General features: G+C 48.5%; 1 protein-coding gene and 1 pseudogene across 1 annotated transcript in view; both read left to right on the top strand.

Annotated features, from left to right (window-relative positions):
• Positions 1-26552, top strand: part of RASSF4 (Ras association domain family member 4) — a 568816-nt gene that overhangs the window by 476599 nt on the left and 65665 nt on the right. Inside the window, exon 5 of the mRNA XM_086921856.1 lies at positions 23578-23723. Coding sequence (XP_086777982.1) covers positions 23578-23723 — 146 coding nt within the window. The remainder of the gene's footprint in view (positions 1-23577; positions 23724-26552) is intronic.
• LOC147711037 (28S ribosomal RNA) lies at positions 405-5273 on the top strand (annotated as a pseudogene).

Below are 26552 nucleotides of genomic sequence, written 5' to 3'. Positions count from 1 at the left end.
GGGCTTCTCCGGGATGCAGCTGGGGCCGTCACAGGGTTAGCTCCGCCTCCCTTTGTCCTCCACAAGGTCAGACACCCTGATTGATTAATATTGGCAGAGTCCCTCACCGGGTCCTGTCGCAGAGGTACACCGCCAGCGCACCTAGCCCCGCCTCGGCAGGGAGGTGGGCCAGTGACCGTCCCCCCTGGACCTGTCCTGGGATGCCTGGCTGCGTGCCGTGCGTGGCTGTCTTTGGTGTCCCACCGACCTGTCCGCGCGCACGTGCATTGGCGCCCACCTCCACGTCTGGCTTCCAGGGAGGGGAAACCCCCTCCAGATCTGATTTTGGGAAAGAAGGCGCACGCTGCTGGGATGCCAGACCCCTGTTCCCCGGCTCCCCCCAATGCTTCATGTTTTTCCAACTACGACCCCAGATCAGACCTGGCGTCCCGCTAAATTTAAGCATATTACTAAGCGGAGGAAAAGAAACAAAACAGGATTTCCCCCAGTAACGGCGAGTGAAAAGGGAAGAGCCTAGCACCGAATCCCCACCCGGCAGTGGGTGCAGGAAATGTAGCATACAGAAGACCGACTCCCCGGCATTGCTGAGGGGGCCCAAATCCTTCTGATCGAGGCTCATCCCGTGGACGGTCTTAGACCGGTAGCAGCCCCCGGCGCGCCAGGTGGGGTCTTCTCTTTGTTGGGTTGCTTGGGAATGCAGCCCAAAGCAGGTGGTAAATTCCATCTAAGGCTAAATACGGGTGCGAGACTGATAGCCAACAAGTACTTCCGGTGGAGGATCCCTGGCAGCAGATTTGCTGTGTCTGTGGGGCCGAGGGAGATTCGACTGCCTCCCTGTCCTCCCCTGGGCATCCGCTCCCAGGCGCCCCTCGGGGTGCGCCGGGACAGCGAAGGGAGGACGGGGCCCCCTGCTCCCAGTGCAATTGTCGACTGGGTGGACTGTGCTCAGTGCGCCCTGGCTGCATCACGCCGCCAGACAAGGAGGCCCACACTGGGCGACAGGGGTCTGCGGCGATGTCAGTTACCCACCTGACCCGTCTTGTAACATGGACCAAGGAGTCTAACACGTGCGCGAGTCGGAGGGCCAAGCAAAACCCTGTGGCGAAATGAAGGTGAGGGCCAGCGAGCCCGGGCTCAAGAGGGATCCCGCCGCACTTCCAGTGGCTGGCGCACCACTGGCCCTTCTTGACCGCTCCGTCAGGGAAATGGAGCATGAGCGTGCGTGAAAAGACCCGAAAGATGGTGAACTATGCCTGGGCAGGGCGAAGCCCGAGGAAACTCTGGTGGAGGTCCGTAGCAGTCCTGACGTGCAAATTGGTCGTCCAACCTGGATATAGGGGCGAAAGACTAATCGAACCATCTAGTAGCTGGTTCCCTCCGATGTATCCCTCAGGATAGCTGGCGCTCGTAGCCCCCAGTTGTATCTGGTAAAACAAATACTTAGAGGTCTTGGGGCCGAAACAATCTCAACCTATTCTCAAACTTTGAATGGGTAAGAAGCCGGGCATGGAATGCGAGCGCCTAGTGGGCCACTATTGGTAAGCAGAACTGGCTCTGCGGGATGAACCAAACACCAAGTTAAGGCTCCCGATGCAGACGCTCATCGGACCACAGAAAAGGTGTTGGTTGATATAGACATATTTACAACAAGGGGTGGTGAGGGACAGAGTCTCTGAATTAAGCAGAAAGCTCTCACCCAGTCAAGAGATCAGGGCTAGATCCAACACCGTTTTTTAGCTCACTGCACCATCCCAGTTTCAGAACCTGGCTGTATGCAAATTAGTCTGTTCCTGTCCCAGTGCATGATGGGAACAGGGCAAACCAAACTACAAAAGCCAATTCTTACACTGGGAAGGAAACAAGCTCCCGGGGACCGGTTTCTGGCATTACAGCCGTCTTCGGCCCGGTTTGCTTGAATCCTGATGGTGCAATGAGCAAGGGTCTCACATCTGAGAATACCCTTCCACGCTTAGGGTGGACAAAAATATTTACAACAAGGGGTGGTGAGGGACAGAGTCTCTGAATTAAGCAGAAAGCTCTCACCCAGTCAAGAGATCAGGGCTAGATCCAACACCGTTTTTTAGCTCACTGCACCATCCCAGTTTCAGAACCTGGCTGTATGCAAATTAGTCTGTTCCTGTCCCAGTGCATGATGGGAACAGGGCAAACCAAACTACAAAAGCCAATTCTTACACTGGGAAGGAAACAAGCTCCCGGGGACCGGTTTCTGGCATTACAGCCGTCTTCGGCCCGGTTTGCTTGAATCCTGATGGTGCAATGAGCAAGGGTCTCACATCTGAGAATACCCTTCCACGCTTAGGGTGGACAAAAATATTTACAACAAGGGGTGGTGAGGGACAGAGTCTCTGAATTAAGCAGAAAGCTCTCACCCAGTCAAGAGATCAGGGCTAGATCCAACACCGTTTTTTAGCTCACTGCACCATCCCAGTTTCAGAACCTGGCTGTATGCAAATTAGTCTGTTCCTGTCCCAGTGCATGATGGGAACAGGGCAAACCAAACTACAAAAGCCAATTCTTACACTGGGAAGGAAACAAGCTCCCGGGGACCGGTTTCTGGCATTACAGCCGTCTTCGGCCCGGTTTGCTTGAATCCTGATGGTGTAATGAGCAAGGGTCTCACATCTGAGAATACCCTTCCACGCTTAGGGTGGACAAAAATATTTACAACAAGGGGTGGTCTTTGGACTGGGTAAGAGTGGTCTGCTTAATTCAGACACTCTGTTCATCACCACCCCCTTTTCTGAATGGTTGATATAGACAGCAGGGTGGTGGCCATGGAAGTCGGAATCCGCTAAGGAGTGTGTAACAACTCACCTGCTGAATCAACTAGCCCTGAAAATGGATGGCGCTGGAGCGTCGGGCTCACACCCGGCCATCGCCGGCGCGGAGAGCCATGGGGACAATGATGTAGGAGGGCGCTGTCATGCGCACGGAAGCCTGGGGCGAGGGCCCGGTGGAGCCGCCGCAAGTGCAGATCTAAGTGGAGAAGGGTTCCATGTGAACAGCAGTTGAACATGGGTCAGTCGGTCTTAATAGATGGGTGTGCGCTGTTCGGAAGGGATGGGAGATGGCCTCCGTTGCCCTCGGCCGATTGCAAGGGAGTCTGGTTCAGATCCCCGAACACAGAGTGGCGGAGACAGGCGCCCTCGTGTGTTCCAGTGCAGTAACCAAAACGATACCGAAGAAGCCGGCTGGAGCCTCGGGGAGAGTTCTCTTTTCTTTGTGAAGGGCAGGGCGCCTTGGAATGGGTTCGCCCCGAGAGAGGTGCCCAAGCCTTGGAAAGCATTGTGGTTCCGTCGGCGTCCTGTGAGCTCTTGCTAGTCCTTGAAAATCCGGGGGAGATGGTGTAAATCTTGTGCCGGGCCATACCCATATCCGCAGCAGGTCTCCAAGGTAAAAAGCCTCTGGCATGTTGGAACAATTTAGTTAAGGGAAGTTGGCAAGTCAGATCAGTAACTTTGGGATAAGGATTGGCTCTCAGGTCTGGGTCGGTCAGGCTGGGGCCCGAAGCGGGGCTGGGCGCGCGCCACGGCTGGACAAGGTGCCGCCATCTAGGGGGGTGGCGACTCTGGACGCGAGCCGGGCCCTTCCTGTGGAACGACCCAGCTGTGGTGGTCGCATATCTCCCCGTGCCCCCTCCCTGGGGGCACGGGGCCAGCGTTCTGCCTCGGCCGGCGCCTAGCAGCTGACTTAAAACTGGTGTGGACCAGGGGAATCCGACTGTTTAATTAAAACAAAGGATCGCGAAGGCCCGAGGTGGGAGTTAACGCAATGTGATTAATGCCCAGTGCTCTGAATGTCAAAGTGAAGCAATTCAATGAAGCGTGGGTAAACAGCGGGAGTAACTATGACTCTCTTAAGGACTCTCTTGCAGCACACATGTTACTCTTATAAAACATATTTTTTTAAATGTTGATTCATTAATATTTAAATGTGGTTTAACAGTTACATAATAGTTTATAGTTGACATAAGAATTAGTATAGATGTGCATTTTATAGTTGTGAACCTTCTAGAATCTTTATAGATCTGCATTTTCAAGTTAGATGTGCAATTTATAGATGTGTATTTTTATAGATGTGTGCTTATAACAATTTACATACAAATGTGTACATCATTATTATTGAAATGTCTTGAATAAAGAATAGGTCTCAAATAATTACATACACATAATCACTACATACCTTATTGATGTCCTGCTAATCATACTTTAATTCATCAGGACTGTTCGTAGACAATTAAAAATTATTGTAATAGTACTGAAGGGTGTACTATCTCTGGCCTATACGTGATCCCAGTTCCAGTGAGGATAGCTTTAAGTGGGCCTGTACTCCGGAAAGAACAAATGTTGTATTGTTGGAAGCAAAACCGATTTGACGCTGATGGGCAGCATAATAACCCAGAATGAGCCACCACATGATGTTACAGAAATAGCCAAATGCCTCGTCATCTAATTAGTGATGCGCATTAATGGATGAACAAAATTCCCACTGTCCCCACCTACTATCTAGCGAAACCACAGCCAAGAGAACGAGCTTGGCAGAATCAGCGGGTAAAGAAATATCCGTTGAGCCTGACTCTATCTGGCACTATGAAGAGACATGAGAGGTGTGGGATAAGCAGGAGGCCCTCGTGCCGCAAAGGGATAACTGGCTTGTGGCGGCCAAGCGTTCATAGTGACGTCGCTTTTTGATCCTTCGATGTTGGCTCTTCCTGTCATTGTGAAGCAGAATTCACCATGCGTTGAATAGTTCACCCACTAATAGGGAACAGGAGCTGGGTTTAGACCGTCGTGAGACAGGTTAGTATTACCCTACTGATGATGTATTGTTGCAATAGTAATCCTGCTCAGTACGAGAGGAACCGCAGTTTCAGACATTTGGCGTATGTGCTTTGCTGAGAAACCAATGGGGTGAGGGTACCATCTGTGAGATTATGACTAAACACCTATAAGTCAGAATCCTCAGACCTATCTCCCAACTGCCTTTTTTGGCAAAGGTGTTGGAGCAACACGCGCTGAAATCTCTTTCTCGCCATCTTGAAACAAATAATCTCTTACAGCACAACCAGGCAGATTTCAGGGCCCACCACAGCACTGAAATGGTTATGCTGGCAGTGCTGAATGATCTTAGGCTCCAAGTTGACAAAAAGAGGCCGTGTGCCCTGGTTCTACTGGATCTATCTGTGGCATTCGACACGGTTAACCACAAGCTTATACTGTCGTGGAGACATGATTTTGGAGTCCAGGGCACAGAACTTAAATGGCTTACATCTTTCCTTAGCGGTCGGACCCAGAGAGTACAGTTGGCATCCCACATGTCGGTCTCGGGTAGTCTCTCCTGTGGTGTCCCGCAGGGATCTGCCTTGTCCCCTCTTCTTTTTAATGCCTACTTGCAACCTTTGATAGGCGCATTAAACTCCATGGACTGCCAGATCTATAATTATGCGGATGATACCCAACTTATCATCCAGATCGATAATTCCCCAGCTGCCCATGCTAAGACACAGAATATCCTTAAATTTATCACCAACTGGATGACGGCTAATTTTCTAAAAATTAGGCCGGATAAGACAGAGGTTTTGGCCATTACCACTGTCTCTAACCTGTGGAGTAACCTCTTGTGGCCTCAGGAACTGGACGCCGACCCAGTCCCACCCTCGGTCGTGAAGAGTCTTGGAATTAAAATAGACGTCGACCTGTCCATGTCTCAGCAGGTGTCCGCAGTAGTGGGAGCCTGTGCTGGCCTGATGAAACATTTAAGCAAGCACGCCCCCCTCCTGAGCTTCTCCACTCTTAGACTGATCGTGTCGGCGATGATAATTTCCCGCCTGGACTACGATAACCCCCTTTACATCGGACTTCCAGAGAAGCTACTTGCTAGACTCCAGGTTACCATGAACAACGCGGCCAGGTTGATTTTTAAACTGCCCAGAGAAGCCCATGCCACCCTTCTCCTCCAACACCTGCATTAGCTTCCAGTAAAGCAGAGAGCCAAGTTCAAGGGCCTCTGCATTGCGCACAAGGTCATCTATGGTCAAGCTCCCCAGTATGTTAAAGACCACCTAGCACTCTACACTCCGAATCGGGTGATCCGGTCCTCAGAGACTTGTCTACTGAAGTGTCAGCATTTCAGGCTGGTTACCAAAGGGGGCAGAGCCTTTTCCATTGCAATACCCCTTTGTGGAACAAACTACCAGAGACAGTTCATAAAGAGCACGCCCTTCTTCCCTTCAGGAAGAAGTTGAAAATGGTTCTCTGCCAAGAGGCCTGGGGGTCGGGTTAACCTCTTCCCCTGTGCCCGTAGGCTAGTCCGTGTCTCTCTCTTCTCACAGCACTTAGAGAGCAGTTGGTGATAATTGCTCAATATAAATACAAATACAATTCCCCCCTAAACCCTAACTATAACGCAGTGCCATGGAGCCTCGGAGGGCCTGGGATAGCCTGCCTCTTTCGGGGTGGCTGGTGCATAGAGCCGCTCGCTTGTGCACTGGAGCGTGAACAGAAGGGGGCCACCGCCATCGCCCTTAGTGCACCGCATGTGCATGGGATACCTGGTGCTAAATCATTCGTAGACCTGATTCTGGGTCTGGGTTTCATAAGTAGCAGAGCAGCTGCCTCACTGCGATCTATCGAAAGTCATCCTCTGAGCCAAGCTTTTGTCTCTCCGTGTGTGGGCACCTGGGAACGCCCTCCTCCACCATACCCGGGAGGCTGCCTCTAACACATGCCCTCCGGCACGGGTGCCTCCCCCTCCCGTCTCTGCCCCACTGGGGTGCGGGGACGGGGATCACCATTCCTTGTGGGTCAGCAGGGTGACCAGATGGCCTGGGCCGGCCAGGGCCCCCCCCCTTCCCACTGTTCCCACACAGGTCAAGCAGGGAGGTGAGCAGTGGCCTCGGAGCAACTGGCCACCCTTGCCGTCGTCTGACTGCAAGGGCGACTGGGTCCGGCTGTCTCAGGCAATCTGGGTGCTGGGTTGTCCCAGGCCATCTGGTTGCCTGGCTGCCCAACCAGATGGCCCTGCGGGCCGGACGACCAGATGGCCCTGCAGGCTGGGTGACCAGATGGCCGGCCTGACTCCGACTTTTGTCCTTCCCCAAGGTTCTGTAAGGCCATGTGGGCTTAATAGTCGAGGAAAATGAGCTCCCCAAGCAGACAGTCGGGAGAGGACGTGGCCTGGGGTTAACCCTTCTTGGTTCCACTCCCCCCCAGGCTCTGGGAAGGTAGAAGGCACACCCGCCCGAGTCAGCACCCAGACACCCAGGGGTCTGGGTGTGGGGGGTGACTGTCAGTAGCCAGGGCAGGGCAGCTACAGAGCGGGGAGGACTGCCTAGCTCCCCACTGCCTCCGGTGCAAGGAGCGGCAGGAGGCCAGCCCTGCGTGAAAGGGGGGCCAAGCCAGACCCCTGGAGAGCTTGGAGAAGCCCTGAGCAGGGGATGCCTGGGCCCTGTCTGGGATGGCAGCGACTTGCTGATGTCCCACGCCGCCAAGGGGGTTGCCCGGGGAAGCTCTCCCCGGCCTGGCTGGGTTTGGTAGCAGGCACCGGGCCCGGGGCTTGAGCTCCCTCCAGCGGGCCCTGGAGTGCGGGAGCCACCCGGTCCTGCAAGCCCGCCAAGGGTCCAGGTGCTTGTAACGGGGTCCATCAGGCCCCGAGGAGGCTCTTCCCCTGCCTGGCTGGGTTCGGAAGTAGGGACCGGGCCCAGGGCTTGAGCTCCGTCCGGCAGGCCCTGGGGTGCGGGAGCCCCCCTTCCTGCAAGACAGCCGGGGTCCGAGTGCTGGGGACCTGGGTCTATGAGGGGAGGCTCTCCCAGGCCTGGCTGGGTTCGGCAACAGGGACCGGGCCCGGGGCTTGAGCTCTGTCCGGCAGACCGTGGGATGCTGGAGCCCCCATCCTACAAGCCAGCCGAGGGTCCTGGCGCTGGGGACGGGTGTTCCATCAGGGCTCGGGGATGCTCTCCCTAGCCTGGCTAGGGTTTGGAAGCTGGGACTGGGCCCAGGGCTTGAGCTCCATCCGGCAGGCCCTGGTATGTGGGAGCCCCCGTCCTGCAAGCCAGCCGAGGGTCTGGGCACTGGGAACGGGGGGGTCCCATCAGGGCCTGGGGAGGCTCTCCCCAGCCTGGCTAGGGTTTGGAAGCTGGGTCCGGGGCTTGAACTCTGTCCGGCGGACCTCGGGGTATGAGAGCCCTCAGTCCTGCAAGCCAGCCAAGGGTCCGGGTGCTGGGGACGGGGGTCCATCGTGGCCCGGGGAGGCTCTCGCCAGCCTGGCTAGGGTTCGGAAGCTGGGACCAGGCCTGAGGCTTGAGCTCCGTCCAGTGGGCCAGGGGTGCCAGAGCCCCCCATCCTGCAAGCCAGCCAAGGGTCCGGGCGCTGGGGACGGGGGTCACACCGTGGCCCGGGGAGGCTCTCTCCGGCCTGGCTAGGGTTCGGAAGCTGAGACCAGGCCCAATGCTTGAGCTCCGTCCGCCATACCCTGGGGTGTGGCAGCCCCCTGTCCTGCAAGCCAGCTTAAGGTCTGGGCACTGGGGACGGGGGGCCCGGGGAGGCTATCCCGGGCCTGGCTAGGGTTCGGAAGCTGGGACAGGGCCCAGAGCTTGAGCTCCGTCCGGCGGGCCTTGGGATGCAGGAGCCCCCCTGTCCTGCAAGCCGGCTGAGTGGCTGGGGATAGGGGGTCCATCGGGGCCTGTGGAGGCTCTCCCCAGCCTTGCCTAGGGTCCGGAAGCTGGGACCGGGCCCATAGCTTGTGCTCCATCCGGCGGGCAAATCTCCGCACACTCCGCTGGCTGAGCGGACTTCTCTGCCCGCCCCTAGTTTAGAAAGCTATCTCGAGAGGTATGTAATTTTAAATATGACCACTTTGTTCCCAAATATGTGAACAAACACTCGCAAGGAGTTGTAGTTTAGTTGCATTTCATTTCTTCCTATTTTGTCAGTATGTCAACAGGGGCGAGATAATACATTAACAGTTTAAGTCTGTTCCTAGGCTTTATGTTGTGCCCGCATATTAAAGAATGAGTGCCTGCAGTGGTACTATTTCACGCAGACTAGTGTTACCTCCCTGTGACTTGCTGAATTCATTGGGATGGCTTGGGGTGGGGACAAGAGCCATGGCTGAGAGAATTGCCTGCATGGCACATCAGTGCCAACTGAGCTCTACCATGGCACATTATTCTCACTGAAATTTTCCCCCATCGATCTTCATCCATTATAAAGTCTCCCACAGATCTCTTCCTTAGGAAATTTTACCTGCAACACTTTATAGAATACATCACTCCTACAGATGTTCTCCCGAGGTGCCTTCTCATGGCCTGCAGGTTTCTCCATGATTGCCCATCGGCCCTGCAGATATCTCACATCTCTCTCTCTCTCCCTGGGAACTAGCTCATCCCCTAGAGCTCCCTCTCCCTGGGTATATCTTAGCACCTGCAGAAATCTTTCCCAGGACACTTTTAAATGCAGCAGCCTAGGTCTCCCAAAGTGAGATGGATATTCTCAGAGATGTCCAGTTTGTTGTCCTTATAGGTTTTAATTCACCCCACTAATGGGCATAGTAAAATGCACATGGACTTGTTTGAGTTTGTATGCACATGGCCGAGCAGTTGAGGCTGGACTGCACATATATAGTGAAATTAGGACTGATTTTCATGGTTGATCTTTTTCTTTGATGGCGAAGTCAAGTGATAAATGGTATAATGGAATGCTTCTAAGAGCTTTCAAGTTAGGTTATGTATGTTGGTTAAAACATCTCATTTGCCACTGTATGTTCGAAAGATACAGCTGAAAGATGCAGAATTCTGAGAACTTATCTATTTTTTATTTTAACCAAGAGTCTCACAAAGGTAATATGATGTGTTATGTTGTGGCGGGTACTCAATTGTAACCCCTTGTTAATTCGTTGTATTATTTTGCTGCTGCTATCCTCGTTCTCTTCTTTTACGCTTCTAAAACCCAATAAAGAGATTTTAGAATAAATCAAGTCTGCTGAGTGTGTTTTTTGTTGTTTTTTTTTAGCAAGAACTAAATATGCAAAATTTGATGCATACCGACTCTCCTTAAACAGCACACATTTCAACTTTAGAATACTGAATAGAAGCACATTTTTAGTTTGGAAAGGGGGTATGTGCTAATCATTAGAATTATGATGAATAGAAGCTAATTTTTGAGTAGGAAAAGTTGGCAGAAAGCATCTTGAAGAGAACAAAATAAATAAAATACATTTAAAGCATACTGTTCAAAGTCTCAAAATTAAGACTGTCTGAACTAGCCGTTTAGAACTGGGGCACGTGTGAAGAGTGGTAAAGCTAATTGTAATTGTCATAACATAAAAAACGTTTAAGTACTGCAGAATTTATTGCTTCAAGAAATCATTCAAAAGCGTAATATGCAACGGCTTTCAGTCTTTAACGAAAATAAACGTGTGTTTGCTTCTTTACTAAACCTCTTTAAACGTGCGCTCTGTGCTTTCACTACCTTTTTAGGTCTTGTGGCGATTACCGCGCGAAAGCACGGTCTTGCCAGAGACCTATTGTCACCGGCTCAGCTTCCCAGGAGACAAGAGATGGCCACGCGCATAATCGGATCGGAGCGGGCCACGCGCGCTTGTGCACATCTCCTGTCTCCTGGGAAGCTCCAACACACACAGCCACACCACCTCCCCCTGCTTTCACACACGCCTGCGCGCACACACACACGAGCGCACATACACACACGCACACATACAGAGAGGCACACACCACCACCACCCCCTCCGCCGCACACACCTCCCCCCCCGTTGTGCACACACCTCCCCCCGCCGCCGCACACACACCACCCCCTCCCCCCGCCGCCGCAAAGACACCACCGCCCTCCCCCCGCCGCCGCACACACACCCTTAGCGAGTGCCCACCTCGCTTCTACATTTTTATTACCTACCGACGGTGCCCACCCCTCATTTGCCGACATGAGAAGCTGCCGCCACGAGAAGCCGCCGCCGCGGCGGCAAAACCAGAAGTCCGGCCCGCGCCCGCTTGACTGTGGGCAGGGCCTGGAGTGACTCACTTCCGCTTCCCCCTGCCTGGGGGAAGCCATTGCCCGCTTTTCCGGTCTCCCGAATGCGGAGGGAGACCAGAGATACCCAGAGAAGCCCCCGGTCCCAGGAGGGGGCCCGGGGAAGGGGGACGACGGCCAAAGCCAGTGCGGGGCTCCTGTGAGGAGAGGGAAGCCCCGTGCCGAAAGTGTCCCTGCCGGTGTACGGGGGCTCTCCTAGTGAGGAGAGAGCCCCGAGGACCCCCGGCATCCGGGAGCAAGCCCTGGGTCCCAGAAGGGACCCAGGGCCGCCGACTGCAGCGCGGGGCTCCCAGGAGCCCAGGGGAGCCCCGCAGGATAAGCACTGCCACACCACGGGAGGAGGAGCCCCTGCCCACACAACAGCCCGGTGAGTGTCAAAGCAAGCCTGCCTATTACCGTTAAAGGCAAAGCCTCATTGTCCTGCGAATTCAGCTCCTTCATTCAATGCTCCGCCCCAACATAGTCACGGCCGGAGTCCGCCCTCTCGCTTGAGCTACATTGAACCTGGCGATCGTGTGCACAGTAAAAGGAGATGTTGTTGGGATCCAGAAGGGGACATCGGAATCCCAGCATGTCCCTGAGGAAGCAAGAAAGCAACCGTAGCACCGCAGTTCCCTCACAGGTTAGTACCATGGTAGTGTTGCAGAGTGGGTGTCGACAGGCTGGACATTGCGAAGGGGCGCATCAGATAACGTAGAGCAGGGGCTGAAGAATTCTTCCTCTTGTTTTCTTGATTCTATAACATACCTGCAGCTGCGCATTGCACTCACTTCTCAGTCAATGAGCTGTAAAAATATAACGCCAGAATACAAATATTTAAATGCGCTTTTCGAATTTATTTCCAATAGGCTTTTATCGTTTCCCATGCTCCTCTGTTTCTGCGGCGCCTTTATTTGATTTCAGGTTTGGCTTGTACGTCCCACCAACCCCCTGTCTCATCACTGCTTGAACCGTGACGTGGTGCTTATTTTTATGTCTCTTGTCTCTGTCTACATATTTAGACAAACCCCTGCAGATCTTTTCTTTTGCATCTCTCTCCTTTTGCATCTCTCTCCTTTTACCTAGAGTGTCTACGGCCTTCCTGCTTTCACTTCTGGTGCAACAGCCATTTTATAAGTTTAGATAAGAGTACAGAGGGTCAGAGCGGGTGAGTACCGTAGACATTGGTCATTTTGTATGTTGAAGTGTACGCAGTGAGCATGTCAACTTGAGAATTTGGATTCCACCGGTGGAACTTTGGGAAGATCTTATTTCCACAATCGGTGAAATTGGAAATGTAGCCCATTTGCTTTTGTTGATTTGCACTAATGGTGGGACTGTTTTGCCAGTTGAATCCCCCCATGCTGTCAGATTTATCAATAACCTATAAATTGTACCATTTGGCGTGACTGGCAAATGGCCCAATGTTATGCGACAGCTTCAGCAGGCCCTGGATTTCGATTCTATCTACCTTTTTAAAGTGACCAGACTAGTCTCCTTCATAAGGACAGCCCTTTCCCTGCCCTAAGCTTCCTTTTTACCAATCATTGTTTAAAGGAGCGTTATTCGCATTATTTTATGTTAGCAAATAAGTGCTGCAGGTACCTGAACAAAATGACGAAAAGTTCCCTCTGGTCGCAACACAAAGGGTACGTCTTATCAAAAAGTAAAACAAAATAAATAAATAGCAGGGAGTATTTAGGTGTGTATTTAAACAAAAAACTAACTTTTAGATCGCATTCAATTTGCCAAGGATACGTTAGTTGCAAGGCATTATTCACTGTCTGTTTGATTGGTATTTGTTGGTTTCAATTGTATTTTTACTAATGCCGGTTTTGCTTTTTTGTTTTTGTTTTTACAAATAACCCTTCATGTCTTAATAAACAACACTTATAAAAATAGCAGCATAATCATACGGTCTCTAAATTATGTAGTAATGCACTCATTCTAAAAAATAAGTGAAAGTGTGTTGAAATGAAAACATCCTGTCTCCTAAGGATAATAAACAAAGGTCACCATTAATCACATAATGCAGGATAATTTACGCAGCACAGAACTTGTGCAGAAATAAATAACGTTTATTCACCCTGGAGGCAAAACACACTATTGTCTTCCAAGTTCTGACAAATAAACGTTAGTCATTCCTTTACTAATGTTCTTCTAACCCATATTGCCAAAAAAGCATGGTTTTCAAATACCTAGCCCATTATTCTTCATGTTAACAAACCTTCCAGTAACTAACACATTAGACAAGTATTTGCAATTCAATAGGTCTCCCATTATGTGTTTTACAAGGTGCGTAAATACGCACTTTGTACTTATCGTCGTTGCTTACGACAAGCAAGGCTGGCAGTAACTGCGCCTCTTTTATTGCCAGCGATGCAAGGACTACATGTACAAAGTGCAAGTTTACTCACCACTTGTTTTTTATTTCAGGTTTTACATCTTACTTTATTTGTCAATTCTTGCCCAGTTGTATTCCAGCACCTGCTTACCCCACATCCCTTCTTCCTTATCCCAGAAGCCACTGATGTCACGTTGGCTTAATTACAGCCCCCTCAGATCCAGAGGTCATTAAGATAAAGTGACGTCATAGTGGGGCGACAGTGACATAAGCAATTAACACGGCTTAGGTCGCTGGTGGTTAAGCAGATCAGGGGCAGCTAATGTAGGCAAGGGCAAGAAAAATGTAATATTCTTGTGGTATCAGGAAGCAAGACATGGGTGCATTTATAGAAGCATTGCACTAAAACTGACATTTCATTTCTTTTTATTAGATTTTTATACTGCTAATACTAAACCGCCGTGCAAGCAAATAAAAGTGGTACAAACTGTGAAGGGGGGGGTAGAAAAGTGCTGTGTTGTAGATGAATCGTAGACTGACACAGGTTACTTATGCAGGAAACGTGGCTTTATTTTGGTAGAAAGCAGAACAACGTCCTAACCTCCAGCCAGCCAGACACCAACTGTCTCGTCTGGAACACATCAGCCGAGTCAGCCTGGAAAGTCAGACAAGTCAAGTCAAGTCAAGTCAGGTGATTTATATAGCGTGCTACATACCCAGAGGGTCTCAAGGCGCTTGAGGAAGGGTGGGGAATTACTTGTAGAATATCCAAGTTTTAAATTGTTTTCTGAATGCTAGACTAAACTCATTCTGAATGGGACTTAAAGGGGACACGAACAACACATATAAAGAAGATACAATGTACAACATGCTGCAAAGTTCAGCTAGTGAGACGAGACAGCTGAGCGAAGATGTGAAAGGAAGCGAAAGTGAGACTGGACAAATCAAGGGTAGACGCATGAAAACCGGAAGAATGACGGGTCCGCGAGGGAACACAGGTGGTAGCAGTGAAAAGGCCTTAGGCCAGGGAGAGGTCAGACTTAAAATAGCAAGGACGGTGAAACAGAGGGAACCAAAAAGAATATGTGAGTGAAACCAAAGTCGTCACAGGAAGCGAAAGAGTAGTCATACTGAAAACTGAGCAGAGGAGAGAACAGGCTGGGAGATAGGGGAGAGAGGAGAAGTTTTTTTTAACAACTTTATTGAAATTGGTTAATAACATGTATTTGAAAAGTTTTCATATAGTGCAAACATGACCGGTAAGGGGTTATCCGAGCACTGTACAAGGAAGCCGATAACGATGAGAAGATAAAGGTAAATAGTACACATATAGGAAGTTAACCTGCGCAAATAAAAACAAAAAAGTAACCAACCGTGTGGTTTACTCAATAAAACTACAATCAATTCTATACGATAACAATGTTTCTAGAGGCAAAAATATGTAATAAAAAGCTTCACTTTTTCCCCTATCAGATTAGATATAAAAACAATTCAGCTTGTTTTTGTTAGGCACGGGGAGATTAAGTAATTTGCCCAGAATCACAGGGGTTTAGCGTCATTTCCGAGACTCTAACCCAGTTCCGAGGTCGAGCGCCCTAGCCGTTGACAGAGTTTTCCAGGGAAACTCTTCATTCGTTTTATTGTGTTTCTTTAAACAACAGTGATCACTTCTCTGGTGCTTTGCCACTAGCAGCTACCCCTCCCCCTCTATCTTTCTTTAACGTATTGCCTCTCCTTCTGACCAGGCGCGCAACACCCATTGAACTCACTGTCTTCAGCCCCCCCCCCCCGTCGTGTGTGGCAGCCCGGGATGAGACAGATCCCAGGCACACACAGAGCCACACCTGAACGTTTCACAGGTCTTTAAAAGACCATTTCATTTGAATGTTACTTAGGCCTTGCAGTTGTTTCACTCCTTCTAAGAGCCCCTGCAGCTCCACTCTGCCTACTGATTAAAGGTTCAGCCCCCCCAAAAAAATGTCTTAGCCCCCCCCCGAAATTTGGCTCTAGTTGCGCCTCTGCTTCTTACTCTGTCACTCCTCCTCAGTGATCGCAAAGGGGCCAGATTGCTTTTCCTCACAACCACACACATTAGTGCCACTTCACAGAGTTTAACAATTAGGTGCTACTTTGACTTTTCTCCTCTTTCCTTTAAGCGAAATTGTTTTCCACGGGTAACGAGGTACTACAAATACCTCGTGCAAGCTCTGCGCAGAGAGAAATAAAAAGGTTCAAAAGACAGCTTTATTCTGCATACATATTGACACCAATGGCGGATTTGTGAAATACTGCTAATTCAGCAAAGCTATTAGGATTCTCCCCAGGCCCCCTCTCTCTTTGGTCTATCTCTCACACAACCAAACACAATCCTACCACATTAATCCCCATCTGCATCCACCACTCTCCCACCTCACATTTATTTCCATATCCCTCCTTTTTAGGTCTCGCAGAGAGACCTATTGCAGTCAAACCAGAAAGCTGAGTTCACAATGCAGATTTGTAGAAGTGCACGTGTTCGTGAACGCGCTTCTATCCCCCTGCCTTGCTCTTCAAAGGCTCCCCTTACCATTTTCTCCTGCCTCCCCACCCACTGCTTCACACTTCACGGCCGCCAGGCCGTGACTCGCATTTCTGCCCAGCCCCCCTCCCAGCGCTGCCTTGTCTCATGGCCTCTCCCTCCTCGTTCTCGATTACTCACTCTCTTTCTTTCTTTCATTGTCTCTGCCTCTCACTTTCTTTCCCTCTACCTCTATCTATCCCCTACTCCAGTGCCTTGTTTCCCCCCGTCTCTGTCTGCCATCTGTGTCTCCTTGTTTATTTTGTTACCCCCTTAAAGGCAGACTATATGATTCATGATTAAAATATGCTAGCTAGTGTTACACTTTTTCTTTCAAAGGCCGTTTTTATCGTTCTTTTTTATATTAGACAGAGCTTTAGTATCTGGGCATTACCTTTACAGAGGGATTTGCCCATTGACTATTAAATAAGGGTTTATCTTAAGTGTCCAATTGTGCATATAGCCCTCCTTGCTATTCATGGCTTGCGCCGGCCGTAATTTCACTTTTTTTATTCATGGCTTGCAGCATAGGTTTATATGAACCAAATACTGTGCTTGCCTCACTCGTATTAACATCAGAGCCCTTCGTGAGAGCATTACCGGTACCACTACTATCAGAGGAGTCAGCATGCTTGCATTCAGGCCAGTACCACTGCCTCTCGGGAGTATTTTCTGTGCCGCTGACTCCAGCGTGCAATCCTCACTGTTACTGTCGCTGCCGAAAGCCTCACTGCCGGTAGCACTGCCCTCCAGATATGTCTCTGCAGCATTATCAGTATTTATTCCACAGCCTCGCTGCCAGTACCACTGCTCTTCAGACGCCTCTCAGCAGTATTATCGGTGCCACGACCACCAGCATGCAAGCCTCACTGCCAGTACCACTGCCCTTCAGATACCTCTCAGCAGTATTATGGGTATCACTGCCACCGGCATGCAAGCCTCACTGCCAGTACATCTGCCCTTCAGATACCACTCAGCAGTATTATCCGTATTTATTCCACAGCCTCACTGCCAGTACCTCTGCCCTTCAGATACCTCTCAGCAGTATTATGGGTACCACTGCCACCAGCATGCAAGCCTCACTGCCAGCACATCTGCCCTTTAGATACCTCTAGGATTATCCTTATGTATTCCACAGCATCACTGCCCTTATCATATTTACCATCAGCGGCATCGTTGTCAGTGCCACCAGCACCCCTACCGCCAGCCTTACTGCCTATATCACCAGCAGTGCTGCCACTATCCGTACCTCCAGTACCCTAGCATCTTTGCCAGCACTACTAGCTATACCATAAACAGTGCTACCAGGATCAACAGTGTTGGAGCAAGCATCCGTGGTAGCTTCGCCAGCAGCAGCGCCGGTGCCGTCAGCATTGCTGCCACCAGCATCACAGCCAGTGCTCCCAGCACTCACTGGCATAACTGCCACCACCCTAAGGTGTTATCACAGCTCCCTCCAGCATCAATTCCTGTGTCTTTACCATCAGTGTTAACACCTGCACTGCCTTCCTGGATACCGAAAGCATCAAGTAGACACCTCACTGAAAAGGGTCTCACTGCCAGTTCTGTGCCCCCTGCCATTACTGCTGCATAAAATGTCACAGCATCTCTGCCAGTGCTGCTGATGCCTCAAGCAGCAAGCCTCGTTGCCACCATCATGCTAGCTGGAGCAGTGCTTTCTTCACCCAGTGCCTCAGCCACCACGGACACTTCAATCATTGACTAGGGCTACCGACGTCACTGCCACCGTCCGCACTGGCAGCATTGGCATCTAGATAGAACTGAGGCCTTTTCCATCATTCATGCCAGGTCGCCATCAACTGCTCTGCTGGTGACATTGACCACACCTCTGTTAGGCTCATGCACAATTTCACTGACCTATGCAGAAATGTCAGTGCCACCATAATTAGTTGTAACGACATAATTATTCATGCCACAAGAGCAATGTTTTCAGTGGTCTCATCTTCATTGAAAAAACGACCATTTCAATGCCATCACGAAAATCACTTTCACACAGGCCAGCGCTGATGTCCATATCATCTCCACACAGTGAACTTGGTACGATTGACAACCCAGTGGCGATAGATCCCATCCATCAACTGGGTACCAATCCATGGTCACCGCTGTAACTCATGATGTGCAACAGCACCTGCCATTGGAAATCATGATAGGCAACAGCACCTACCATTGACACTCGTGATGGTCAACAGCACCCGTCATTGACACTAGTGATAGGCAACAGCACCTACCATTGCCACTCATGATAGGCAACAGTACCTCCCCTTGTCACTCATGATAGGCAACAGCACCTCCCATTTAAACTCTTGATAGGCAACAGCACCTGCCACTGACACTCGTGATGTTCAACAGCACCCGTCATTGACACTAGTGATCGGCAAAAGCACCTACCATTGACACTCATGATATGCAACTGAACATAATCTTCACAAAAGTTATTTACAAAAGTTTAAGCTATTGCCATTATAAATTACAATCACTTTTATTCAAGTATTAATTATTTAAAACAATTAAAAGCCATTTTTATTTGTAATATCAATTCATCTAAGTCACGTAAATACAAAACATGTTGCATTACAAATGCTATAGGTGTCACATTTGCGAAAGTTATAACTATTGGCATTGTAAATGACAAAGCTATTAATTTAGCTATTTTTAAAACCAACACATAAATAAAAAAATTGTCATTTACAAGACCAATAGCTCAAACTTTCATAATGCGAGACCTATTGCATTGCAAATGCTTGTTCCACTCTCCCAGCTCTCTGCCACTGCATCTCGCGATGCACTCTCAACATTCTCCTCTGTATTTCCTCCTCACTTTGTCCACTCCACTCCAAACAAAAACACATAGATTAAGAAAATTGTCATTTACAATGCCAATAGCTCTAAGTCTTGTTTTTTAACTGTCGCCTGCCCAAGATCCAGAAGCAGGCATACCGAACAGGCACCTCCTCACCCACTTCTTGTCAGCCAATAGCAACCACCATGCCCAGCATACACAGAGAACTACACTGCTAAGGCACAGCACTACCAACTGCCTGCCTTCCTGTCCCTACACTGTTACCCCGCGGTGCAGCCACAGGACAGTGGCTACAGTGCCTGTGTCTGCCCCGCAACACGCTGTTCCTGCCATGGAGGCGTCCCACAGCCGGGTGCAGTTAATAAATACAAGGACCCAAAGATATGTGGCATCAAAGAATAAGAACAGACGTGATACAGGTAGGCTTTTTTTTATTTATTTATTAGTTTTCACTTTTATATAGCGCAAACTTTACCTGCAGTAATCAGAGCGTTTTAAATCGGCATGCTTATAACAAGCAAGACTAGCACTCTATATTACTGCCTACTTTGCTTATCATAAGCAACAGCTAACCATTCACAAACAATGTTTATATACCAACTGCAAATAAAAAAAAATTCATGCAAAGCATTCTCATTTACAATGCCAGTAACTCAAACTTTAATGCTGCGAGACCTATTGTATTGTAAATGCTTGTTTTGTACTGAAACTGCTAGTGATCAGTAAACAAACTTATTCAGGGAGAGTCAGTCGAGATTTGCGGTCTAGAACTGTCCTAATATATGATTTTTGTTTTATCCATCCTAAAATTATATGCTGCCAAATTAATTTATTTCAGGAGGAAGATGTTATCCACTGTATAATGTTTTAATGTCTCATAGGTCAGCAGGAGCCACAGTTTTAAATAGTACTGAATGCAGCTTTGAAATGATGAAATGCAGTTAAATGTAGAAAGAAAATTATCCGATCTTTGAAAATAGTTTTTGTAAGTTGTGAAAAAGAGAGACGTTGACCTCAAGAATCATAAATATGCTTCCCACCAGGTTTCATGGAACACAGTCAATAACCCCGTGAGTTAAGGACCTTGCTGATTGGCTGTGTTATAGGCCCTGTGCGGTCAGTGACTCATACGTTAAGTATGATGCACAATTTGCCATTCACATTCTGCTTGCAGGTTGAGGGACATCATTTTATGCCCCAGGCTTGTAACCGTGTTACTGCGCCTGCGTCCCTAAAGGGATATAAACTGTGTATGCATGGTGAGATGAGCATAGGCCGCCAGCCCATCACAATTACAGTGCACTTGGCGTGGCAGGAGATATTTTTGGTAAGCACTAGGCCTGGGCAGTGAACTCTGCTCCATTTGCAGAGTTTTCTGCGCTCCACTGAGCTTACAGAGTGCAGAAAACTCCGGTACGCGAAGTACAGCAGAGTTTTTTTCTGAATGACACTCACCAACAGTAAGTAGGCGAGCGCAAGCTGCAGCTCGGGTAGGATTTCTACTCAAGTGGCAGCAAGATCAGCGCGAACAGCAGTCGCACTGTACTCCGCCATTTGCAGAACTCCGCTGAGTTTTTTTGTCACTTCACGAACTCCGGCCAGGCCTAATAAGCACCGCTGAGATGTGTAAACTGCCTGTGATAAATTACGAATTTGTGTTAATTTTTTTATACGCATCAAGTGTACTCTTCTCAAGTAAGCCTTCCTCTTTTCTTTTGGTTTAACTTCCATTTTTTACAGGTATACAGGGTATTCAGCATGGAGGGAATAGGCAAGCAGACACAGTTATAACCCGTTCCCAATATGGTCGAAGCTTTTTTCAAACTATTTCACTGTTATTGTACTTTTATAAAATCACAGCCCAACAGATATCCAATTAAACAATTCTTCTCTGTCTGGTCATTCTGCCTTGTTAGCTATCAAAAAGTGCTTCAGTTCGGAGACTGCAATCTAGCTGTCTTAGTTCCTGGTTGGGTGATTCATGCAGCAGCCAATCACTGTAAAGTGTCAATGTAACCAAATGGTTTATATATACATTGTGAAACTCCGTCTGTGAGGGTATTCTGGTGGCAAGCAGGTGTGTGCGTCTAGCCCTGCCTATGTTAGGTTAGTTAATTGAAAAGCCAGTATTAGAAATTGGGCCTCTAGTTGGCAGAGGTATGCACCCTGTCCAGGCAGAGACTATAATCCAAGTCAGGGTAAGCCACAACACAACCTAAATTATCCTGTGCTCACCCTCTGGGTGCTTGGTACATAGCAGGCAGGCTTAACTTAGGAGACAATGTGTAAAGTATGTGTGCAATAATTCATGCAGTAGCACAGTGAAAACACCACAAAAAGACTCCACAACAGTTTAGAAAAATAACCTTTATAAATAAAACAACACCAAAACGACGAATTTCCAATGTGTAGAAGTTGAGATATTGAATTTTAAAGAAATAAATGCAGTAAGGTGCTTAGGCGCAAGTAGCGCTAAAAAGGTTACTTTAGGTCGTTCCGGTCCGGGGCATAGTTTGGGCCCACCTAAATGGAGCACCGGCCAGCTACAGGACCTGCGCAGGCCCCGGTTAACAAAGTACCTTTCCTAGTTGCAAGCAGAGAGAGACATCGATCTTCTTCACACAGTGAGGGTGAGGTAACAGATTCGAAGACTGGTGCCGGAGTTGAGAGGCATCGAGCAATGCGCCGGTTTCTGCCATGCAGTTGAAGGGAGGCATCGATCTCACCAAACTGCTGTGGCAGCGATACAGTGTCTAATGCGTCAATCTCTGGAGGCAAAACGCTTGTTCTGAAGGGATGTGCAGATTTTACTCCTGCAATCCTGGTTGATGTGACGGTTCTGTGTTGCAAGTACCTGGGCCACTTCCAGTGAGCCAGATGCGGGGGTAGAGACTTTGATATCCCTGAGTCTGAGGCAACATCAGCAAGCTAACACGCCTTCGTTGGTCACTTGGATGAAGGCTGAGTGCAGCTCTTCTTCAGCAGAGCAGCAGTGCAACAAACAGAAAAGCAGGTCTTCCAGGTTTGAAGTCCAGTTGAATCTTTTGAGCAGCACAGCAGTTCTTCTGACAGTGGTTCAGGTGTAGGTCTAGAAATGTCTGGTTTGGTTGGTTCAGAGACCCAGTACTTATACCCAAATATGCCTTTGAAGTTGGGGAGACTTCAAAGAATGGCTTTGAAGTGCACCAGTATCCCTTTCAACCCAGTCCTGTATACCAGGCTATCAGTCCTTTTGTGTGGGGCCAGGCCACTGTCCCTTGAGGTGTACATGTGAGCCCCTCCCTCCCTCCCTTCCTGCCCGGGAAGGTCCATCAAAATGCAGATTGTATGTAGATGGATACTCAGCCGCACCTCGCCTTCCAGTGTTTGTGACTGTCTTGAGCGAATACACAAAGTATAACTGTCACCCAGCCCAGACTTGTATTGGATTCAGGCTGTGAGGCACACACAGCAGTAAAAGCAGCAACAATTTCCACTTTCTAAAAGTGGCATTTCTAAAATAATAATGTTAAATCAGACTTTACCCGTAAAGATGTATCATTACCATTCCAAAGATATGAAACATGATGCAGCTACTCCTTTCTAATCAGGATTTACACTTTGAAAGTATTTTAAGGAATTCCCAATGTCAGCCTATGAGAGGAGTATGCCTCACAGCAGTAAAAACTGAATTTAGCTAGTTGTCACTACTAGGATATGTAAAACAAACATGTACATGTCCTTCCTTTTAGTTACTCAGCACCCTGCCCTTTGGGCTTCCTAGGGCCTATCTTATGGGTGACGTATGTGTAAAAGTAAAAAAGGGGAGCTTGAGGCTTGGCAAGTAGTTTTAAATGCCAAGTCGAAGTGGCAGTAAACAGCACACACAGGCCCTGCTGTGGCAGGGCTGAGTCCATGTTAGGGGGCATACCTATGTGGGTGGCACAAGCAGTGCTGCAGGCCCCCTAGTATCATTTAATTTACAGGCCCTGGGCACAGGTAGTGCACTTTACTAGGGATTTATAACTAAATTAAATATGCCAGTTGTGTATGAACAAATGTTACCATGTTTTAGAGAGAGCCTACATGCACTTTAGCTCTGGTTAGCAGTGGTAAAGTGCTCAGAGTCCTAAAGACAGCAAAATCGAGGAAGCCAGACAAATGGAGGAAGGTAGACAAAACATTGGGGGAAGACCACCCTAAGGTTGTCAGGTCTAATAGCCTGGCCTTCAGTTTCTTGTGAAATTCAAGAAGAGAGGCTGAGTCGGAAGCTGTTCCACACTTTAGGAGTGATGTAAGAGAACGACCATCCATCTGATCTGGTTTTGTGTATGCGTGGGATTTTTACCAAATTAGATATTTTCTTCTGTTTATGTCCTTTCTTTCAATTTCAACACATATATGACAGGTGGCTGTTTGTTAACAACCCACCGATAGTATAACTTAAGCAGATCATGCATGTTCAGTTAGGCCTTGAAAAGCGTGGAGAAGATGTTTTTGTTCAGTCAGGGCCAGCCTGGTTTCCTGGTTAGTTAGGAGAGAAGCTTTCTTCCTTCAGTTGCATGGAGAATGCTGTTGGTCAGTGTACAGACTCTTATGGAGAACACCATTCACAAAAACGATGCATTTGAAGAATGTGTCCCTACTCAGCTCACCTTTGGGAACATTGTCCTCTTCCTGACAGTGTTGGGCCTAGGAATTGGTCCACAGAGCCAAGGGAGTGCTACCCTTATCTCTGCTTAGGGACATGTATCTTCAGCATGTGTAAACTCACTGGACATTTCTCGTGTGTTAAGATGGCTGATCTCTTATCTCTTCCTCTCTTCTGTGGCAGGTGGAAGGAGAGCTGATCATCGAAGGCTTGTTGAACATCTCTTGGGGGCTACGACGGCCAATAAGATTGCAGATGCATGATGATAATGAGAGGATAACGCTTCCCCCGCCAGGGATCTGGAATACAAACCCATACAAAATAAACAGGTATGCCATAGGCCTCTGGATGGTAAAAACGTACAATGATCAGGTACCCTGAGAGGCACAAAAGGATTGAGTTCAGCTAAATTAAGCATAGTGTAAGTATATATAATGGCTGAGCTTTAATTAAGGGGGTGCGGGTGAGTACAAATACTGACATAATCAATGTTGGTGTCTTCGAAGAGTCGGCCTAATGAAGCAGCTGTTAAAGATCAGAGTTAAAAGGAAAAGCCTTTATTGGAAAGTCAGATCTGATACAATATGCAGCATATAACACCATACCCATGACAGACCCTCTTTCTCGCTTGTATACGGTTGCAAGTTGTGTTTTCAATCTTGCTTTTGGACTTGTCCAGCTGTACCCTCCCAAAGATAGACTAAGAGTCTCTATAACCTATAATATACAAGAGGGACCTTGAGGCATTTCTCACATACCCTACTGTAAGGACAATACGTTAGTGACACACATTTTGAGGTCATTACAGCAATGTGAATGGCCTTCCTCCTTGTATCCCTCTCTTTTCCAAGAAAAATCAGGCAATGTAGGCAACTATACCTTTCTGTCAGTCATTGTATTGTTCAGCACAGAGGTTTCTCCATACAGCATTCCCTCATCCTCATCTTTTATCTATAGTACTCAAAGGAAATAAAGATACTAGAATTTGAATGTAAGGGATGCCATTTGCCTGAACGCAGCTGAGGGAGTGCTGTTAAAGCCCCGGATTTTGAACTTTTGGCGGAGCTTCTTTCCTGACCGCTTTCCACCTCTCGCGGCCCCCGCTTCGCGGGGGCCGCTCGTGTCTTTACCGTTAAGGGAGTGCTGTGTTTACTACTGGGAACTGTAGCAGCGCCGAACCTTGCACCTGGACACCCACCCACAGGCTGACGGTGGGACTGCGAGGACCAGCGTGCAGTGCGGTGTTGATCGGCCGCAGCTGGTCCTCTTCCCGCCCCCTCCTTCATCACCCCCTAATTAGCTGGTAGCCATCCCTCGCACGTGGGACGCGCGCGGATGTGCACCGGGCGAATCCCGGGCAAAGGGCTGGCTGTCTGTGGCCGTCCGGGGCTGGACAAGGCTGGGCTGGGCCACCTCATTAACGACTCGAGCGGGACATTATTTTGAAGTAAGGAGCATTATCTTGAGTACTATATTGGTATAGCTTGTAGAGTCTGCTGTTTCTTCTTTTTATGTTTGGGAAAAACGACCTGTTAGATTCTACGATTAACTGCCCAGTGTTTGACTGTTGATATTTTATCAGGGAACCATGAGCCGACGCAGTAGTCTAGGTAGGCCCTCTTTGGCGGGAGGCTGTGTGAGAGGGACGCTAGATGCATTTATTACCAGGGCTGCTTCCGTATTGGAAAAAGAGATTGTACTAATGGAAAAACGTCTGTTCCTAGAGCTTATGAATAAAAAACGCTCTTCCCTGGGGGCAATTAAATAAGCGGTTACTCCCCATAGACCGCATGTAGAAGACACCCCTTCCCATATTCATGACTCTCAAATTGTAAATGACCTATCTCAGTCGCCGCTTTTGGAATTATCAACGCATGATTCAAATGAAACTGATTCAATATTAGATACCTCCTTAAACATGTCTTCCGACCCTGTAATTAGGTCACCCAATAGTGGACTCACTGTAAGTGAGGTACCGGTCAAAATAATTAGCATCACAGCACCACCGTCAAAAAAGAGGAAGCTTGTGAGAAATGATCAGGGCGACAAGAACAAGAAACGGGTGACGGTAACCAGAGCCCAACAGAGAAGCACACAAACCACTACTTCTAAAAATAGCCCTGCACAACAGCTCCCATCAATACTCACAAACGAGTTATTGCCTAGTATGGAAAAAATGGTTAAATCACTAATCCTCCCATTAATAGAAAGGGTTAAGAGAATAGGTGAACAACTAAGCTCTATTCAAAAGGAGGTGGTAAAGAACTCGCTGTTGCTAAGTAAACAATGTTCTCTGTGTCCTACAGTCCCCATAAAAGATAATTATGTAGGTGACAGGCCACCACTTAAATCCCCCATAAAGGGCCAAAAACCTTCTCCTTCACAGAAGACATCAGTCCCCAAAGTGGCACCAAAACCAAGTACGAGCAATCAAAAAAAGGGGGATAAAACGGAATCGGGGAACAAACCTGAACTTTCCCAAAAAACGGTTAATGAGCCTATCGACTCACAAAATAAAAATAGACCAAGTCACAGAAGAGTAGATTTACCACCGGAATCTGCTCCTTTTGTTGTAATTATGGCAGGAGTCCCGGTTCTGTCTTGTGGTAAATTTTAATTACCTATACGGAATTTATGCGGTAAAGTTCATTAAAAATAACTCAGTCAAAATGAAGAGGCAGAGTCCGTGGTATCTGAGGTTTAAAGGGGGTTTTATTCCTTAAAAAGGAATTGGTTCGAACCAATGGTAGCATGACCCATCGCCACGAGGGTTCAGGGTGGGAATTGCAATGGACATGTACAATGATTTATTAACAAGTAATCGTATATATAGTCATTTCATACAGTAATATTGAATGCAGAAGGCGTAACAGCTGAGAGAAACGAGATAAGAGCAGAAATACGTAACAGGAGGCGTGCACTAGGGCGTACACGGAGGTGTGTGCTAGAAACGTCACATAGAGGTGTCATAAGTGGGTGGATCCCTAGAAGGATCCTGCAGAGTCAGCAAGAACATGTGGCAGGGATGCGCGCGCAGCAGCATGACGTATGATTGACGTGTAACTGGAGGGTGAAGGGGACTTGACATTTAGCCCTACATGTGGAGACAGAAGTCTGGAGTGTCAGAACAACCTAATCCCAAATCATATCTGATATCT

The sequence above is a fragment of the Lissotriton vulgaris genome, chromosome 5 (genome assembly GCF_964263255.1).
Source record: "Lissotriton vulgaris chromosome 5, aLisVul1.2, whole genome shotgun sequence".
NCBI lineage: Eukaryota > Metazoa > Chordata > Amphibia > Caudata > Salamandridae > Lissotriton > Lissotriton vulgaris.
The sequence above is the reverse complement of the archived record's forward strand: the minus strand, read 5'-3'. Positions and strand labels throughout refer to the sequence as shown.